General features: G+C 37.8%; 1 protein-coding gene across 1 annotated transcript in view; it reads left to right on the top strand.

The window, feature by feature from the left end:
- LOC105466817 (SHC binding and spindle associated 1) overlaps positions 1 to 16,393 on the top strand; it is a 50,674-nt gene extending 34,281 nt beyond the window's left edge. Inside the window, exons 10-13 of the mRNA XM_071084492.1 lie at positions 67 to 185; positions 12,616 to 12,702; positions 13,056 to 13,197; positions 14,691 to 16,393. Of these exons, the coding sequence (XP_070940593.1) occupies positions 67 to 185; positions 12,616 to 12,702; positions 13,056 to 13,197; positions 14,691 to 15,016 (674 nt within the window). The 3' untranslated portion in view covers positions 15,017 to 16,393. The remainder of the gene's footprint in view (positions 1 to 66; positions 186 to 12,615; positions 12,703 to 13,055; positions 13,198 to 14,690) is intronic.
- Positions 16,394 to 17,985: the final 1,592 nt, after the last annotated feature.

Below are 17,985 nucleotides of genomic sequence, written 5' to 3'. Positions count from 1 at the left end.
AGCTATCTCTAACATTGGGAAAGGCACATTACTTCTTAAAGCAGTCAGCATGTATTTTCATCCCAGTTGTTCACCGTGGTAAGACTACGCTGGAAAACTGTGTGCTGCAGTGTGAGACGACCGGAGTCACAGTGCGGACATCGGCAGAGTTTCTAATGAAGAACTCGGATTTATATGGCGCCAAGGTAGAAGCTCTTGGAGAAGTAGTTTTAAGTTGTAAATGAAAATATGAAATATGGGACCAAGATGTATGTGCGTACTCCCACTCTCTTCAGACAGTCATTTCTACCAAGTCAGTCAAACTCAACTGTGCAAGGGTCTTCTCATGTAGCATTTTCAAATGATAGGAAGAAAAGTAATAAATCTCACAATTACTTTATGTAGCTTTAAGAGAGGTTTAGACCCTTAAAATTATAACTTTGTAATTGTAGATTCACACAGTATTGTAAGAAATAACAGGGAGAGGTCCTGCATTATGCCCTTCACCAGTGTCCCCTAACGGTAACATCTTGTGAAACTGTTGTGCGACATCACAACCAGAATACTGGCATCGATCCAGTTAAGTGAAAGAATATTCCCATCACCACAGGGACCCCTCATGCTGCCCTCTTAGAGCTAAACTCACCTGCGTCTCCCACCAACTCCTTCCTTAACTCCAGGCACACCTTAAGCTGTTGTTCATTTCTATTTATTTCATCATTTCAAAAATGTAGAAATGGAATCACACAGTATGTAGCTCTTTGGGATTGACTTTTCTCACTTAGTGCGGTTCTGTGGAGCTTCACCTAGGTCGTTGTATGTACCAATAGCTTGCTCCTTTTTACTGTGGAGGAATAGTCCAATGTGTGATGGTTCCATAGTTTGTTTAGTGACTTGTGGGAGGATGTCTAGATTGTCTCGGTTTTTGCCTATTGTCGGTAAAGCTGCTAATAAACGTTCGGGTACAGGTTTTTGTGTGAACACAGTTTTCATTTTTTAAGGAGTAAATGCCAATGGATGCAATTGTAGGTTATATAGTAGTTGCACGTTTAGATTTTTTAAAGAAACCGCTGAAATGTTTTCCAGAGTAGTTGTACCATTTACATTCCTACTAGCAATGTTTGAGTGGTCTAGTTTCTCCATGTCCTCAAGAGCATTTGGTGTTTTGGCTATTTTTTGTTTTAGCCATTCTGGTAAGTGTGCAGTAATATCTCATTGTGGTTTTGATTGTCATTTCCCCAGTTGTTACTGATGTCGAGCATTTTCTCATATGCTTTTTTTTTTTTTTTTTTTTTTTTGAGACTGAGTCTCGCTCTGTCCCCCGGCTGGAGTGCAGTGGCGCCATCACGGCTCACTGCAAGCTCCGCCTCCCGGGATCACGCCATTCTCCTGCCTCAGCCTCCTGAGTAGCTGGGACTACAGGCGCCCGCTACCGCGCCCGGCTAATTTTTTGTATTTTTAGTAGAGACGGGGTTTCACCGCGGTCTCGATCTGCTGACCTTGTGATCCGCCCGCCTCGGCTTCCCAAAGTGCTGGGATTACAGGTGTGAGCCACCGCGCCCGGCCCTCATATGCTTTTTTACCACTCTTATGTCCTCTTTATTGAAATATCCGTGACTTTTGCCCCATTTTCTAATTGGATTGTTTGTTCTCTTTTACTGTAGAGGTTTGAGAGTTCTCTGTATATTCTAAGTACTAGTCTGTTGTCAAGTATGTGGTTTGGAGACTTTTTTTGCCGCTCTGTAGCTTGTCTTTTCACCTTCTTCATATGGGCTTTTATGGAGCAAAGTATTTTGATGAAGGCCAGTCTGTCAGTTTTTCCTTTTATGAGTCGAGCTTTTGGTAATAAGAACTCTGCCTGCCGGGCGCGGTGGCTCAAGCCTGTAATCCCAGCACTTTGGGAGGCCGAGACGGGCGGATCACGAGGTCAGGAGATCGAGACCATCCTGGCTAACACGGTGAAACCCCGTCTCTACTAAAAAATACAAAAAACTAGCCGGGCGCGGTGGCGGGCGCCTGTAGTCCCAGCTACTCAGGAGGCTGAGGCAGGAGAATGGCGTAAACCCGGGAGGCCGAGCTTGCAGTGAGCTGAGATCCGGCCGCTGCACTCCAGCCTGGGCAGCAGAGCGAGACTCCGTCTCAAAAAAAAAAGAACTCTGCCTAGCCAAGATCCTGATTTTCTCCTATTTTTTTTCTAAAATTTTTGTAGCTTTATATTTTACGTAAGGTTGTGATCCATTTTCTAGTTAATTTTGGTCTAAGGTGTGAGGTTTAGGTCATGGTTCATTTCTTTTCCTATTCTTTTTCACTAATCTGCGTAGCCATCCCTCCACCAACACCTGTAGCTATACATTAAGTCTTAAAATCAGGTAGAGTGATTTCTCCTACTTTGTTTTTTTCAAAATTGTTTCAGCTACTCTGGTTCCTTTGCTTTTCAATACAAATGTTAAAATAATTTTGTCTATATCCACAAAAGATCATGCTGAGATTTTGATAGGAACTTTAATAAACCCATATGTCAATTTGGGAAGGATTAACGCCTTCCAATCTTTGAACACAATGTATTTCTCCATTTATTTAAAATCTCTGATTTCCTTTTTTTGAGATAGGGTCTTGTTCTGTCACCCAGGCTGGAGTACAGTGGCATGAACATGGCTCATGGCATAGCTTCAGTCTCCTGGGCTCAAGCCATCTTCCCACCTCTGCCTCTCAAGTAGCTGGGACCACAGGTGCATGCCACTACACCGAGCTAATATTTTTTACTTTATTTTTTGTAGAGATGGGGTCTTGCCATGTTGCCCAGGCTGTTCTCCAACTCCTAGGCTCAAACAGTCCTCCTGCTTCAGTCTCCCGAAGTGCTGGAATTATAAACATGAGCCACCACACCCAGCCAAATCTTTGTTTTCTTTCATCAGCATTGTGTACTCTTCAGTATACAAATGTTGCATGTGTTTTGTTAGATTTGTACCTAATTATTTCACTTTGAGTTACTGTAAGTGATATTTTTAATTTCAATGTCCATATGTTCATTGCTAGTATATAGAAATGTAATTTATTTTTTATATGTTTATGCTATATCCTATGACTTTGTTGAACTGTACTTACAGGAATGTTTTTGTAGATTCCTTAGGATTTTCTATATACAGAGTAATGTTATTTGCAAATAAGGGCAGGTTCTTTTTTTTCTTTTCTAATCTTTTTGCCTTTTCCCCCCTTGCCTTATTGCAGTGGCTAGAATTTCCAGCACTATGAAAGCAGACATCCTTACCTTGGTTTTGATATTAGAGAGAATATATTTAGTATTCCATCAAAAAGAACAAGGTTGATCTTATGAAGTTGAAGAATTTCTGCTCTTCTTTTTTGAGAATTTTTATCATAAGTGGATTTTGACTTCTTTTTTTATGAGTTCCTTTCTCAGGAATAGGCTGACTTTTAATGTTTTTTCTGGATAGATTGATATGATCACATGATTTTTCTTATTGGAAAACAGAAAATGTTGAGTTACATTGGTTGATTTTCAAATTTTGAGCCAGCCTTCCTCTGTGGCATAAACCCCACTTGCTCATGGTATATAATTCTTTTTATATATTGCTGAATTATATTTGCTAATCTTTTGTTAGGAAATTTTGCATCTATATTCATGAATATTGGACTCTAGTTTTGGTTTTCTGTACCACTGTCTTTGTCTGGTTTTATTATCGATAATAATAGCTTCATAAAATGAATACTGAAGTGTTCCCTTCTCTTCTATTTTGTAGAGGAGATTGTGTAGAATTGCTGTTTATTCTTCAGATGTTTGATGGATTTCTCCAATGCAATCACCTGGGCCTGGAGATTGCTCTTTTGGAATTTTTAAAATTATGAACTAAATTACATTATTAGTTTTAGAAGGGTATTCAACTGACCTATTTCATATTGAGTATATTTTGGTAATTTGTGCTTTTTGTGATACTGGACTACTAGTTCTAAATTGTCAGATTTATATGTATAGAATTGTTTGTAGTATTTCCTTATTCTTCTGATATCTGCAGGGTATATAGTAATGATGCCTGTTTCATACTTGATGTTGGTAGTTTGTTTCATTGTTCTGTGTTTTTTTTTTTCTTTTTGATAATTATTTTCAATTTCATTTATTTTAGTTCTTTTTTAAAATTTAATTGTAATTTTTAGTGTTACTTTTTTATGTTCTTTTTATGATTTTGTTCCTTCTGCTTGTTTTGGGTTTATTTTACTTGTTTTGGGTTTTCCACCTGAGAGATGAGATTATTGATTTGAGACTTTTTCTCTTTTCTAATGTAAGCATTTAATGTTATAAACTTGTCTCTCAGCATTGCTCTAGCTGTTTTGTAAACTTTGATATTTTTTATTTTTATTCTTCGTCACAATTTAGAAATGTATTGTTTAATTTCATAATATTTGGAGTTTTTACTATTATCTTTCTGTTGCTGATTTCCAGTTTCATTCCATTTTGGTCAGAAAACACACTATATGATTTTAATTCTTTTAAATTTCTAGAGGTTTCTTTTATGGCTCAGGATATGGTCTATCTGAATACATACTGTGTGAGCAAATGAAAAAAATGTGTATTCTGCTGTCGTTGGGTGGTATATTCTATAAAATGTCAACTAGATCAACTTGGTTGGTGGTGGTGAGTTCTTTTGTATTCTTTCTGATTTTTTCTTCTGTCAGTTGTTGAGAGAGGGGTGTTGAAGTCTCTAACTATAACTGGATTTGTTTGTTTGCTTTTTCAGTAGTATTAGTTTTTGCTTCACATATTTTGCAGTTCTGTTACTTGGTGTATGCTCATTTAGGATTGCTGTGTCTTTTTGGTGAGTCAGCATGTTTATGATTACTTTATGTTGTCTCCGGTGATTTTTTTTGCTCCAAAGTCTACTTTATCTGATGTTAATATAGCCACATCTGCTTTCCTTTGATTATTGTTTGCATGATATGTCTTTTTCTTTCTTTCTTTCTTTTTTTTATTATACTTTTAAGTTCTAGGGTACTTGTGCACAACGTGCAGGTCTGTTACATATGTATACATGTGCCATGTTGTTGTGCTGCACCCATTAACTCGTCATTTACATTAGGTTTATCTCCTAATGCTATCCCTCCTGCCTCCCGCCATTCCACGACAGGCCCTGGTGTGTGATGTTCCCCACCCTGTGTACAAGTGTTCTTGTTCAGTTCCCACCTATGAGTGAGAACATGCAGTGTTTGGTTTTCTGTCCTTGCAATAGTTTGCTCAGAATGATGGTTTCCAGCTTCATCCATGTCCCTACAAAGGACATAAACTCATCCTTTTTTATGGCTGCATAGTATTCCATGGTGTATATGTGCCACATTTTCTTAATCCAGTCTGTCACTGATGGACATTTTGGTTGGTTCCAAGTCTTTGCTATTGTGAGTAGTGCCGCAATAAACATATGTGTGCATGTGTCTTTATAGCAGCATGATTTATACTCCTTTTTTTTTTTTTGAGACGGAGTCGCGCTCTGTCGCCCAGGCTGGAGTGCAGTGGCTGGATCTCAGCTCACTGCAAGCTCCGCCTCCCGGGTTCACGCAATTCTCCTGCCTCAGCCTCCGGAGTAGCTGGGACTACAGGCACCCACCACCTCGCCCGGCTAGTTTTTTGTATTTTTTTAGTAGAGACGGGGTTTCACTGTGTTAGCCAGGATGGTCTCGATCTCCTGACCTCATGATCTGCCTGTCTTGGCCTCCCAAAGTGCTGGGATTACAGGCTTGAGCCACCACGCCCGGCCCATGATTTATACTCCTTTGGGTATATATCCAGTAATGGGATGGCTGGGTCAAATGGTATTTCTAGTTCTACATCCTTGAGGGATCTCCACACTGTCTTCCACAATGGTTGAACTAGTTTACAGTCCCACCAACAGGGTAAAAGTGTTCCTATTTCTCCACATCCTCTCCAGCACCCGTTGTTTCCTGACTTTTTAATGATCACCATTCTAACTGGTGTGAGATGGTATCTCATTGTGGTTTTGATTTGCATTTCTCTGATGGCCAGTGATGACGAGCAGTTTTTCATGTGTCTGTTGGCTGCACAAATGTCTTCTTTTGAGAAGTGTCTGTTCATATCCTTTGCCCACTTTTTGATGGGGTTGTTTGATATTTTTTCTTGTAAATTTGTTTAACTTCTTTGTAGATTCTGGATATTAGCCATTTGTCAGATGGGTAGATTGTAAAAATTTTCTCCCATTCTGTAGGTTACCAGTTCACTCTGATGGTAGTTTATTTTGCTGTGCAGAAGCTCTTTAGTTTAACTAGATCCCATTTGTCAATTTTGGCTTTTGTTGCCATTGCTTTTGCTGTTTTAGTCATGAAGTCCTCGCCCATTCCTATGTCCTAAATGGTATTGCCTAGGTTTTCTTCTAAGGTTTTTATGGTTTTAGGTCTAACATTTAAGCCTTTAATCCATCTTGAATTAATTTTTGTAAGGTGTAAGGAAAGGATCCAGTTTCAGCTTTCTACATATGGCTAGCCAGTTTTCCCAGCATCATTTATTAAATAGGGAACCCTTTCCCCATTTCTTGTTTTTGTCAGGTCTGTCAAAGATCAGATGGTTGTAGATGTGTGGTATTATTTCTGAGGACTCTGTTCTGTTCCATTGGTCTATATCTGTTTTGGTACCAGTACCATGCTGTTTTGGTTACTGTAGCTTTGTAGTATAGTTTGAATTCAGGTAGCATGATGCCTCCAGCTTTGTTCTTTTGGCTTAGGATTGTCTTGGCAGTGTGGCCTCTTTTTTGGTTCCATCTGAACTTTAAAGTAGTTTTTTTCTAATTCTGTGAAGAAAGTAATTGGTAGCTTGATGGGGATGGCATTGAATCTATAAATTACTTTGGGTAGTATGGCCATTTTCATGATATTGATTCTTCCTATCGATGAGCATGGCATGTTCTTCCATTTGTTTGTGTCCTCTTTTATTTCATTGAGCAGTGGTTTGTAGTTCTCCTTGAAGAGGTTCTTCACATCCCTTGTAAGTTGGATTCCTAGGTATTTTATTCTCTTTGAAGATATTGTGAATGGGAGTTCACTTATCATTTGACTCTCTGTTTGTCTGTTATTGGTGTATAGGAATGCCTGTGATTTTTGCACATTGATTTTGTATCCTGAGACTTTGTTAAAGTTGGTTATCTGCTTAAGGAGATTTTGGGCTGAGATGATGGGGTTTTCTAAACATACAATCATATATGTCATCTGCAAACAGGCACAATTTGACTTCCTCTTTTCCTAATTCAATCCCCTTTGTTTCTTTCTCCTGTCTGAGTGCCCTGGCGAAAACTTCCAACACTATATTGAATAGGAGTGGTGAGAGAGGGCATCCCTGTCTTGTGCCAGTTTTCAAAGGGAATGCCTCCAGTTTTTGCCCATTCAGTATGATATTGGCTGTGGGTTTGTCATAAATAGCTCTTATTATTTTGAGATACGTTTCATCAATACCTAGTTTATTGAGAGTTTTTAGCATGAAAGGCTGTTGACTGTTGTTGAAGGCCTTTTCTGCATCTATGAGATAATCATGTGGTTTTTGTCTTTGGTTCTGTTTATATGCTGGATTACGTTTATTGATTTGCGTGTGTTGAACCAGCGTTGCATCCCAGGGATGAAGCCAACTTGATCGTGGTGGATAAGCTTTTTGATGTTCTACTGGATTCGGTTTGCCAGTATTTTATTGAGGATTTTTGCATCAATGTTCATCAGGGATATTGGTCTAAAATTCTCTTTTTTTGTTGTGTCCCTGCCAGGCTTTGGTATCAGGATGATGCAGGCCTCATAAAATGAGTTAGGGAGGATTCCCTCTTTTTCTATTGATTGGAATAGTTTCAGAAGGAATGGTACCAGCTCCTCTTTGTACCTCTGGTAGAATTCAGCTCTGAATCCATCTGGTCCTGGACTTTTTTTTGGTTGGTAGGCTATTAATTATTGCCTCAATTTCAGAGCCTGCTATTGGTCTATTCAGGGATCCAACTTCTTGCTGGTTTAGTGTTGGGAGGGTGTTTGTGTCCAGGAATTTAACCATTTCTTGTAGATTTTCTAGTTTATTTGCCTAGAGGTGTTTATAGTATTCTCTGATGGTAGTTTATGTTTCTGTGGGATTGGTGGTGATATCCCCTTTATTATTTTTTATTGTGTCTATTTGATTCTTTTCTCTTTTCTTCTTTATTTGTCTTGTTAGCGGTCTATCAATTTTGTTGATCTTTTTAAAAAACTGGCTCCTGGATTCATTGATTTTTTGAAGGTTTTTCTGTGTCTCTATCTCCTTCAGTTCTCCTCTGATCTTAGTGATTTCTTGCCTTCCGCTGGCTTTTGAATGTGTTTGCTCTTGCTTCTCTAGTTCTTTTAATTGTGATGTTAGGGTGTCAGTTTTAGATCTTTCCTGCTTTCTCTTGTGGGCATTTAGTGCTATAAATTTCCTTCTACACACTGCTTTAAATGTGTCCCAGAGATTCTGGTATGTTGTATCTTTGTGCTCATTGGTTTCAAAGAACATCTTTATTTCTGCCTTCATTTCGTTATGTACCTAGTAGTCATTCAGGAGCAGGTTGTTCAGTTTCCATGTATTTGAGCAGTTTTGTTTTGAGTGAGTTTCTTAATCCTGAGTTCTAATTTGATTGTACTGTGGTCTGAGAGACAGTTTGTTTTAATTTCTCTTCTTTTACATTTGCTAAGGAGTGCTTTGCTTCCAACTATGTGGTTAATTTTGGAATAAGTGCGATGTGGTGCTGAGAAGAATGTATATTCTGTTGATTTGGGGTGGAGAGTTCTGTAGATGTCTATTAGGTCTGCTTGGTGCAGAGCTGAGTTCAATTCCCCGATATCCTTATTAACTTTCTGTCTCATTGATCTGTCTAATGTTGACAGTGGGGTGTTAAAGTGTCCCATTATTATTGTGTGGGAGTCTAAGTCTCTTTGTGGGTCTCTAAGGACTTGCTTTATGAATCTGGGTGCTCCTGTACTGGGTGCATATATATTTAGGATAGTTAGCTCTTCTTGTTGAATTGATCCCTTTAGCATTGTCTTTTTCTATTGTTTTAATTTCAACTTGCCTGTATTCTGTTTGAAGTGAGTTGTAGGCAGCATATAGTTGAGTCATGTTTTTAATCCACTTTGGCAGTCTGTCTTTTAATTGTATTTAGACCACTTACATTTAATTATTAATGTTAAACTTTTAGTCTATTTCATGTTTCCTGTTTGTTCTGCTTTTCATTTCGTGATTTGCTTTTTTTCTGCCAACTGTGGATACCTGAATATTTTTCAGAATTTCATTTGTTTTTGAGAATATCTCCTTGTATAGCTTTTTTAGTGGTTGCTCTAGGTTTTATATTATATGTACCAACAGTTTACTGGTGTCACCAGTTCAAGGAAAGTATAGAAACTTTGCCTTCTTTTATTATTCTTTACCATCTCCTTTTTATAACTGTCTTAAACATTTCCCTTATGTACATACATCTAGAACCATATTAGACAATTTTATGATTTTTGTTTCAAATGTCAAACATAATTTAGAACACTCAAGAGAAGGAAAGCTTACTGTATTTATTTACCTATATCTTTGCTTACTGTGTAGGTTTTTTTTTTTCTTTTTGAGGTTCCAAGATCCTCTCTTTTATCATTTTTGTTTAGATAACTTCCCTTAGTGATTCTATGAAGATAGGTCTGCTGGTGACAAATTTTCTTATTTTCCCTTCTTCTTAGAATATCTTGATTTCCTCTTCGTTCATGAAGAATATTTTCACTGGTTGTAAGATTCTGGGTTGACAGTTTCTTTTCTTTTAGCCCTTGAACAATACTTTGTCTCTTTCATCTGGCATCCATGGTTTCTGATGCTGTCAATCACATTTGCTCTCCTATAGGTAAGGCATAAAATTTTCATTGATGCTTTCAAGATTTTTGTTTTTAGCTTACACTATTTTAATTATGATGTATTTTGGCATGGATTTCTTTGAGTTTATCCTGTTTGGTGTCTGCTCAGCTTCTTGAACCTGTAGGCTTATTATCCAAATCCTGCCAAATTTGGGAGCTTTTAGTCATTATTTCTTCAAGTATGTTTTTAGCTTCACCCTCTTTCTTTTCTCTTTACAGGACTCTGATGACATTAATATTGGATCTTTTGTTATATTCCAGCAGACCCCTGGGGCTCTGTTTACTTTTCTTTTTCAGTATGTTTTCTCTGCTATTTGGTAAATTTTATTGTTCTGTCTTCTAGTTCACTGATTCTTTCCTCTGTTGTTTTCATTCTGCTGTTGAGCACATCCACCGAGCTTTCTATTTTAGTTATTGTATTTTTCAGTTCTAAAATTTCCATTTGGTTTTTTATATCATCTACTTCTTTGCTGAGACTTTCATTTTTCATTTTTTTATGTGTTCATAATTGCTTATTGAAGCATTTTTATCATGGCTGCTTTAAAATCACTGTCAGTTAATTCTATCATCTCTGACATCTTGGTTTTGGCATCTGTTGATTGTCTTATTCATTTTGACATTTTCCTGATTCTTGGTATGACACAAGATTTTCAAATATTTTTGTATTATGTTGTGAGAATCTGGATCTTCTGTTTTAACTTGGCTTCTCTGACATACTACAAGAAGGGACAGGGTTAGGGGTAGATGAGCATCGTCTTTTTACTGGTGGAGGTAGACGTCATGCTTCCCACTTGGCCTCCATTGATACCCAAGTTGGGTTGGGGAGCTCCTTGTTACTGCTATGTAGGGATAGGAGGTCTAGCTTCCTACATGGTCTCCACGGGCACTGTGATATATGGGAGTGGTCTTGTTACCACTGGGCAATGGTGAAAGTCTGGAATCTCCACGAGGCCTGCTCTGACACTGCCCCAATAGGGAGGGAGTGGTTGTCTTGGCCCTGCCAGGTAGGGGTACAAGTCCAGGCTCCTCATACAGTTTTCACTGACACTGCTGCAGGGAGGGCCTTGCAACTGTGGTTGGTGGGGATGAAAGTCCTGGCTCCTTGCTTGATCTTCTCTGGTACTGCCCCAGTCAAGGTGTTGGGTACCTGGTTACATCCTTGAGGGGGCAAAAGTTTAGGTTTTTCTCTTGACCTTTGCTGGCATGGGTGAGATTGGGGCTGCTGTTTTATTCTGTGGTGTTTACCTGCAATAGAGCTATTATTATCTAAAAGTTTTCTGTCTTTCTAGGTTGCCTAGTCCTTTTGTTACAGCAGCTTTTTTTTAAGTGTATGTCTGTTGGTGTACTGGATTGCTGGCTTCTTCAACTCCAAGTCTAGGGATTATGAAGCAAAAAGAAAGGAACTTACCACTGTGTTGGTGTTGTTTCTTGGGTCCTGAGGTCCCTAGCTGGTCTGTCTTATTCCCTCCACTTTTCAGTCTTATGCTTGTTTTATATATAATGCCCATTGTTTTTGGTTGTACCTAGCAGGAGGAATAGGGACATCTACTCCATCATCCCAGAAGTGGCAGACTCCTCAGTTACTTTTTAATTGCCAAATTATCTGTTCCTTTTCATAACATATTTTGAATATGACTTTCATTTGCTACATGACTACAGGTTTAAATTGTTCTCCTTTACAAATTTTATGTGATTCCTGATAGTTTGATATTTAATTTTAACTATCTTGCTGTAGATATTTTTTTAACGTAATCACCCCTAATCTTTTTTTGCACATAACCCCAAACTGAAAATCTCCTAGAAGTAGGCCCAATTAGCACATTTTTAAAGTCCTCTCTACAGAAGAGTTAGATTGGTGTATACATATGATTCAGGCACATGTACAGGGTTAAATAATAATAAATGTTTTCTCATGGAATACTACTGCTACTAGAAAATTAACTGAACATACATGCAGTAGATGTGTTATCAGTGGTTGTAGCAACTCTTCTTCATCGATGCTGTTGTGTGTTAAATTATTCCCAAATGGTTGCTGAAATAACTATAGAGGTTTGAGTGAATCATTTTTGTTTCCAGAGTGCCTTGCATAGCATTGGGAAATAAATTCTTACTACTCTTATGTTTTTTGGTGCCATGAGGTGTGAGAGAATAGTGTCATGTTTGATCTTTCTGGTTACTCTGTTTGAATGACGCTTGAACTGGCTGCTAATGTTAACGTGTGTGGTAGGGAAAGCCATTGTTTAACTCATAGAAATGATTTTTAAGTTGGGTTGGGGTATTTTAAAACTGGCACGTTTTGAAAATGTGGGATCTTGTTTCTATCCACAAATTACAATATTTTACTAAATTCAAATACTTTTCTCCAACTAATTGAGTATCTGAGAGAATGGTCATTTTGAATAAGTACATCTTTCAACAAAATTGTTAATGACTTTTTTTCTTGGCAGAATCAGAAAACATTTATCTAGAATGAAAGAGAGTAGAGCAAGAATCAAGTGTTGACACTCTTAGCCTGTGTGTGAGTGTGTGTGTGTGTGTGTGGTTTTGAAAGTGATAAATTGTCAACAACTGGCTAGAAATGGAACAAATGGAAGTGCTGATTAAAAATGGCTGTTAACACTTACCTGTAAAATACTTTATCTTTGTGCTGTACATTTGTACTGTGTTAAAGGCTAAGAAGTAATTGTAGTAATCTCTTACAGTCTTGCCTTTTAAAAACTGATTGTCATTATCTCAAACTGTGACTCACAGGGTGCCGGTATAGAAATCTACCCTGGGAGTCAGTGCACCCTGAGTGACAATGGGATCCATCACTGCAAGGAAGGGATCCTCATTAAGGTGAGCATTGGCCAAAACACCCACTTTTCAACGGATAGAATGGCTTCACCTACAAATTATGCTTTATTAAATTGTTGGGTTCTGTTTTTCTGGTTTTGAAAAGGAAGCAGTATACACATTTTGATAATATCAGTAGTCAGTGATTGGAATCTCTTGTGAGAATGCTTTGTTACCTATAGATCTGCAGAAATGACAGAGGAAAGCTGTGTCACTAAGGGCTCAGACTGTGCTACAACATGGGACGAAGCATAGCTTTTCTCCTTTATTTTTAGAATAGTATGAATAAAGAAGATTTTTAAGGCAGGAAATGTTGAATATGACAGTTCCTAAAACATTTGTTTTCAATGTCACAGGACTTCTTAGATGAACATTATGACATTCCCAAGATATCCATGGTGAATAACATAATACATAATAATGAAGGTTATGGTGTTGTCTTGGTGAAACCTACAATCTTCTCTGACCTGCAAGAAAATGCTGAAGATGGAACTGAAGGTATGTTTAGTAATTTTTAATATAAAAACCAGACATAATTTATTACAGCATTAAATGCTGATTAAGGATCTGAGTCTTCCTCTGCTCCTTAAAAAAGGTTGTTGGGATATGCTTGGGCAGACAGAGAGAGAGAACCTTGATAAAGCCATGATATTATAGAATGTGAAAGAAACTCTCAAGGTCAATTAGTTCAACTGTCATTCAAAATCTTGATATTGTGGTTTCTGTGCAGTTCCCTTATCATGCTTAGCTTTCAATGAGGGTGTATGTGTGATAGCAACGGTGGGTATGCGATAGCAACGGTGGGTGTGTGATGCTATGGTGGGTGTGTGATAGCAACAGTGGCTCCTACTGGCATTTGTTAAGGCTGGAGGCAGTGAAATGAATGTACCAGGTTGCAGGCTGCATTTCCTGGAGGGGATAGTGGAGTTTATCTCTGTTTTTATTGGTGGAAGTAAATGCCTTCCTGTCACCTGCCATTCTTGGCAGCAAAGGGGAACTAACTCAGTGGAAATCTGTGAACTTCAAGCTATGAGGTAGATCACTATCAAGCTTTGATGTAGGTGAGGAAAGTTTAAAGCAGTTTATTTATTTAATCAGCTTTTTCAGGTTGAAAGAGTTTAAAGGGTAGTCCTTGTCATCCTTCAGGATCCGCTCCAGTTACATCTCTGCAACTTCTTTATTTCTTCACAGGTCTCAAAAAAGTAAAATCAAAGTGTCAGCTGGGCAGGACTCATCTGAAAGCTCTGGGGGCAGACTCTGCCTCCAGATGCATTCATGTCGTTCATTGGCAGAATTCATTCCTTTAGCTTGTGGGTCTGAAGTCTCCATTTTCTTGCTGGCTGCTGGCTGCTGGCTGTTTGCTGGGGCTGGCATTCAGCTCCTAGAGCCTGCTCTCAGGTTCTTGCCTTGTGGTCCCCCCACCTCAGCAACAGAGAACATCCCTCAAGGCAAATCTCATGCTCTGAATTTCTCTTGACTTCTTCTCTTGCAACCAGCTGGAGAAAACTGATTAGCAATCTTAATTACATTGTAAAATTACAATGCAAAATTCTTCTGCCATTTTATAGCCATGAAAGTAATCCCAGGGGTGGGGATCATGGGGCCTATCTAGAATTAGCTGCTAGATTGGGACTTCATTTAGAAAAGTGGCGCTATCTTATCAGTCTGCATCCTAGCTCCTGACACAGTGCTTAGCAGATAGTAACTATCCAAGAAATGTCTGTTGAGTAAAAGTGATTCTGGGATGAAAAGGGTGAAGGAAGAGTTCAAAATTGTTGATCCTGCCTGAGGTTCAGGGAACCTTGGCATAGAAAGCAAGGCAGCTGCTTGTTGAGAATCTTATGGCAAACAATTTGTAAAATCCAGTTAGAGGACAGCAGAAATCCTTTGCTGAAAAAAACCTGCAAGCTCTAACAGACTGTGTAGAAATACATGTTTTAGTTGGGTTAGCTTGTGTATTTAACTTTGTTATTATTTGTTTGTTTCTCCAGAAAATAAAGCACTTAAAATTCAGACAAGTGGAGAGCCAGATGTGACTGAAGGAGTGGATCTAGAAGAGCTGATGCAGTGTGCAACTGGTAAAATGGAGCTTTATGCAAGAACTGACCTTTCTGAGCAAGTCGAGGGAAATTGTGAAATTGTAAATGAACTAATTGCTGCCTCCACACAAAAAGGCCAGATGAAGAAGAAAAGGTTGAGTGAACTGGGGATCACTCAAGCTGATGACAACTTAATGTCACAGGAGATGTTTGTTGGGATTGTGGGGAACCAGTTCAAGTGGAATGGGAAAGGTAGTTTTGGTACATTTCTTTTCTGACCACAGTGATGTAAGTAGGTAGCAAAAGACTGGATTTTGCACATGTTGCCCTAAGAATCACTGCTGCCATTGTAGTTTGCTTTAATGTCTGTGTTTTATATTTGATTATTTGGGCTTGAGTGAAAGGTAGATTTATTTCCATTTGCAGGTGTTGCACATAAAACACTCCCTTTTTATAAGAAAAATCATAAATGCATATAAAATAGAAAATATTTGGAGATTGCTTATCTGAAAGTCTTGCTTTCTTGTACACATGGTTCTCTCATATTAAGCCTGGTAGTAACTTTTTAGTGTAATTACCTTTAGCACTTCAAAGATGAGGAAGAAAGGAAGGGAATATAAGACTAGTGCATAAAAATGCAATAGATGTCGTATGTACAGGGCTCTTCTTAGAGTTGCCTTTTCATCCCAATTACAGTGAGTCTGATTTCCATCTTGTATTTGCGTAATACTTGTCTTAAAAGCTTTTATGATTGGGAATTTATCTGCCTAATCAGACTTATTATTGAGACTGTCAATGGGATGCATTTTTCTGTTGAGCTATTCAGTCATCAAAACAGTAATAGACAGCATAGGAAGTTTGAAGCAGAAATGAAATGTGTTATTCAGAGCCAGTGTTGTACATAGAACATTTTTACTATTGCTGAATGGGAATGATTAAAAACAAGGTATTCTTCAGACCAGGTTGTGGTTCACACTTGTAATCGCAGCACCTTGAGAGGCTGAGGCGGGAGGATCACTTGAGCCCAGGAGTTCGAGACTAGCCTGGGCAGCATAGTGAGACCCTGTCTCTACTAAAAGTAAATTTTAAAAAAAAATTAGCTGGGTGTGGTGGTGCATGCATGTAGTTCCAGCTACTCAGGAGACTGAGGCTGGAGGATCCTTGAGCCCAGGAGGTTGAGGCTGCAGTGAGGTGTGATTGTGCCACTGCATTCTAGCCTGAGTGACAGAGTGAGACCGTCTCAAGAAAAAAAAAAAAAGCATTTTTCTCTTACCATTGCAGTATTCTGATTATATTACTGACATAGTCAAAATGATTAACTGTACAAACTGTATTTGCTGTGTGTTCTTGGTATCATATTGTAAAACACAGCTTTTAAAAATATTTATATTTTAAAAACTGTATGTGACATTAATATGCCTAATGATTAAAATTATAGTGATGAAATAACAAAATTGAATCTTGTTATATCTTTTCAAACCCACTATGGGCCATAGTGTCAGTGTAGCATTTGTGGTCCATTGAAGAACACATGGTATTTGGTATCTGTTTTCATGCTTTAGAAAGAGTATTACATTTTTTCCCATTAAGTGTGCTTATGTTTGTTTTTTAAATTTGAGTAAAAAAAGAATTCTTATTTTTTGGATGCTACTAAATGTAGGATTTATGTTAGATTTATTATTTGATCATTGAAAGGTATTTTTACTTTAAAAAAAATCTTGTTGCAAAGAGGTTCAAAAAGTAATGTTCATTTCTGCATCAGTTTCAGCCAAATGTTGATATTAAAACCTTTTATTCTTTTTTTAAATTTTTGCCTCTAGATGTGATGCCTTAAGATAAAAACCAATTATTCAACTTAAAAAAAAACAAAACACTTTTTCTTTTTTTTTTTTGTGATGGAGTCTTGCTCTGTCACCCAGGCCAGAATGCAGTGGCGCTATCTCGGCTTACTACAACCTCCGCCTCCTGAATTCGAGCAATTCTCCTGTCTTAGCCTCCTGAGTAGCTGGGATTATAGGTGCCCGCCACCATGACCAGCTATTTTTTTTTTTTGTATTTATTTTATTTTGTTTTGTTTTTGAGATGGAGCTTTGCTTTGTCACCCAGGCTGGAGTGCAGTGGCATGATCTCAGCTCATTGCAACCTCAGTCTCCTGGGTTCAGGTGATTCTCATGTCTCAGCCTCCCGAGTAGCTCGTATTACAGGTGCCTGCTACCATGCCTGGCTAATTTTTGTATTTTTAGTGGAGACGGGGTTTCACCATTTTGGCCAGGCTGGTCTTAAACTCCTGACCTCAGGTGATCCACCCACCTCGGCCTCCCAAATCACATTGATTTTTCAATTTAATTTCTACTTTATCTTGGTTTAGATTTTGTAGATAAGTTAGTAACAATACGTTCCTTGTTCCTTTTTATAACATGGAGTTTTTCAGGTTTCATTTCTATTTTAGCTTAAATCTAAGCTTATATTAATTTTTATTCACATGATTCATTATAATGAGTAGGCCTTCTTTGTTCTTATTTAAGTTATATGCAATACATTTTGCCTCAATCATGGAGTGTTAAACATCTCAAATGGTATAGCATAGGGAATTTAGGGAGTGCTGTAGAAGGGTATGGATTTGATATTTGAGATGAAAACACTGATGTGGAAAAAGGATAGCCTTCTGTGTTGACTAATCGTGTGTCCTATCCTTATGGTCCACCCTTTGTGTGACCTTGAATTTATGACAGGTAGCAAAATTCTATACCTTGATTTGAGTATTTTATTTCAGCTTCTTCAGATGTATTTCCATTCCTCAGTTTCTTGTATTATTGCACCATAGATAGTAACATGAATATATTTTTATAAACTGTCCAGAAATCATTTGATTTCAAGTGTGTATACTTCACTTTTCTGGAGTTGTAGAAGGATGGTGAAATAACCATTTTCTGGATTTTGCTTTTCAGAGGGAGATTGAAAAGAGTTCTATAAAACACTAATGAGCTCATAAGAGCCATGTCATTCATGTTTCTTTGTAATTCAGTTTGCTATTTTTATTCTTATTCCTTCCTAGGAAGTATATTCCATAGGCTTTTATGGAAATTGAGCTGAAATAAATTTTGATAATTGGGCTTTGATGCAAAATTTATGCATAGCATTTAATTTTATAACATTTTGTTTTATTCTGTGATTAAATATATATGTATGTGTATATATGTTTTAAAGTCTTATATGTGTTGAAATGAACATTCTCCTCTTTTTCCAG

This window comes from Macaca nemestrina, chromosome 18 (genome assembly GCF_043159975.1).
Source record: "Macaca nemestrina isolate mMacNem1 chromosome 18, mMacNem.hap1, whole genome shotgun sequence".
NCBI lineage: Eukaryota > Metazoa > Chordata > Mammalia > Primates > Cercopithecidae > Macaca > Macaca nemestrina.
Note: the sequence above shows the minus strand (reverse complement) of the source record. Positions and strands in the feature narration are given on the sequence as shown.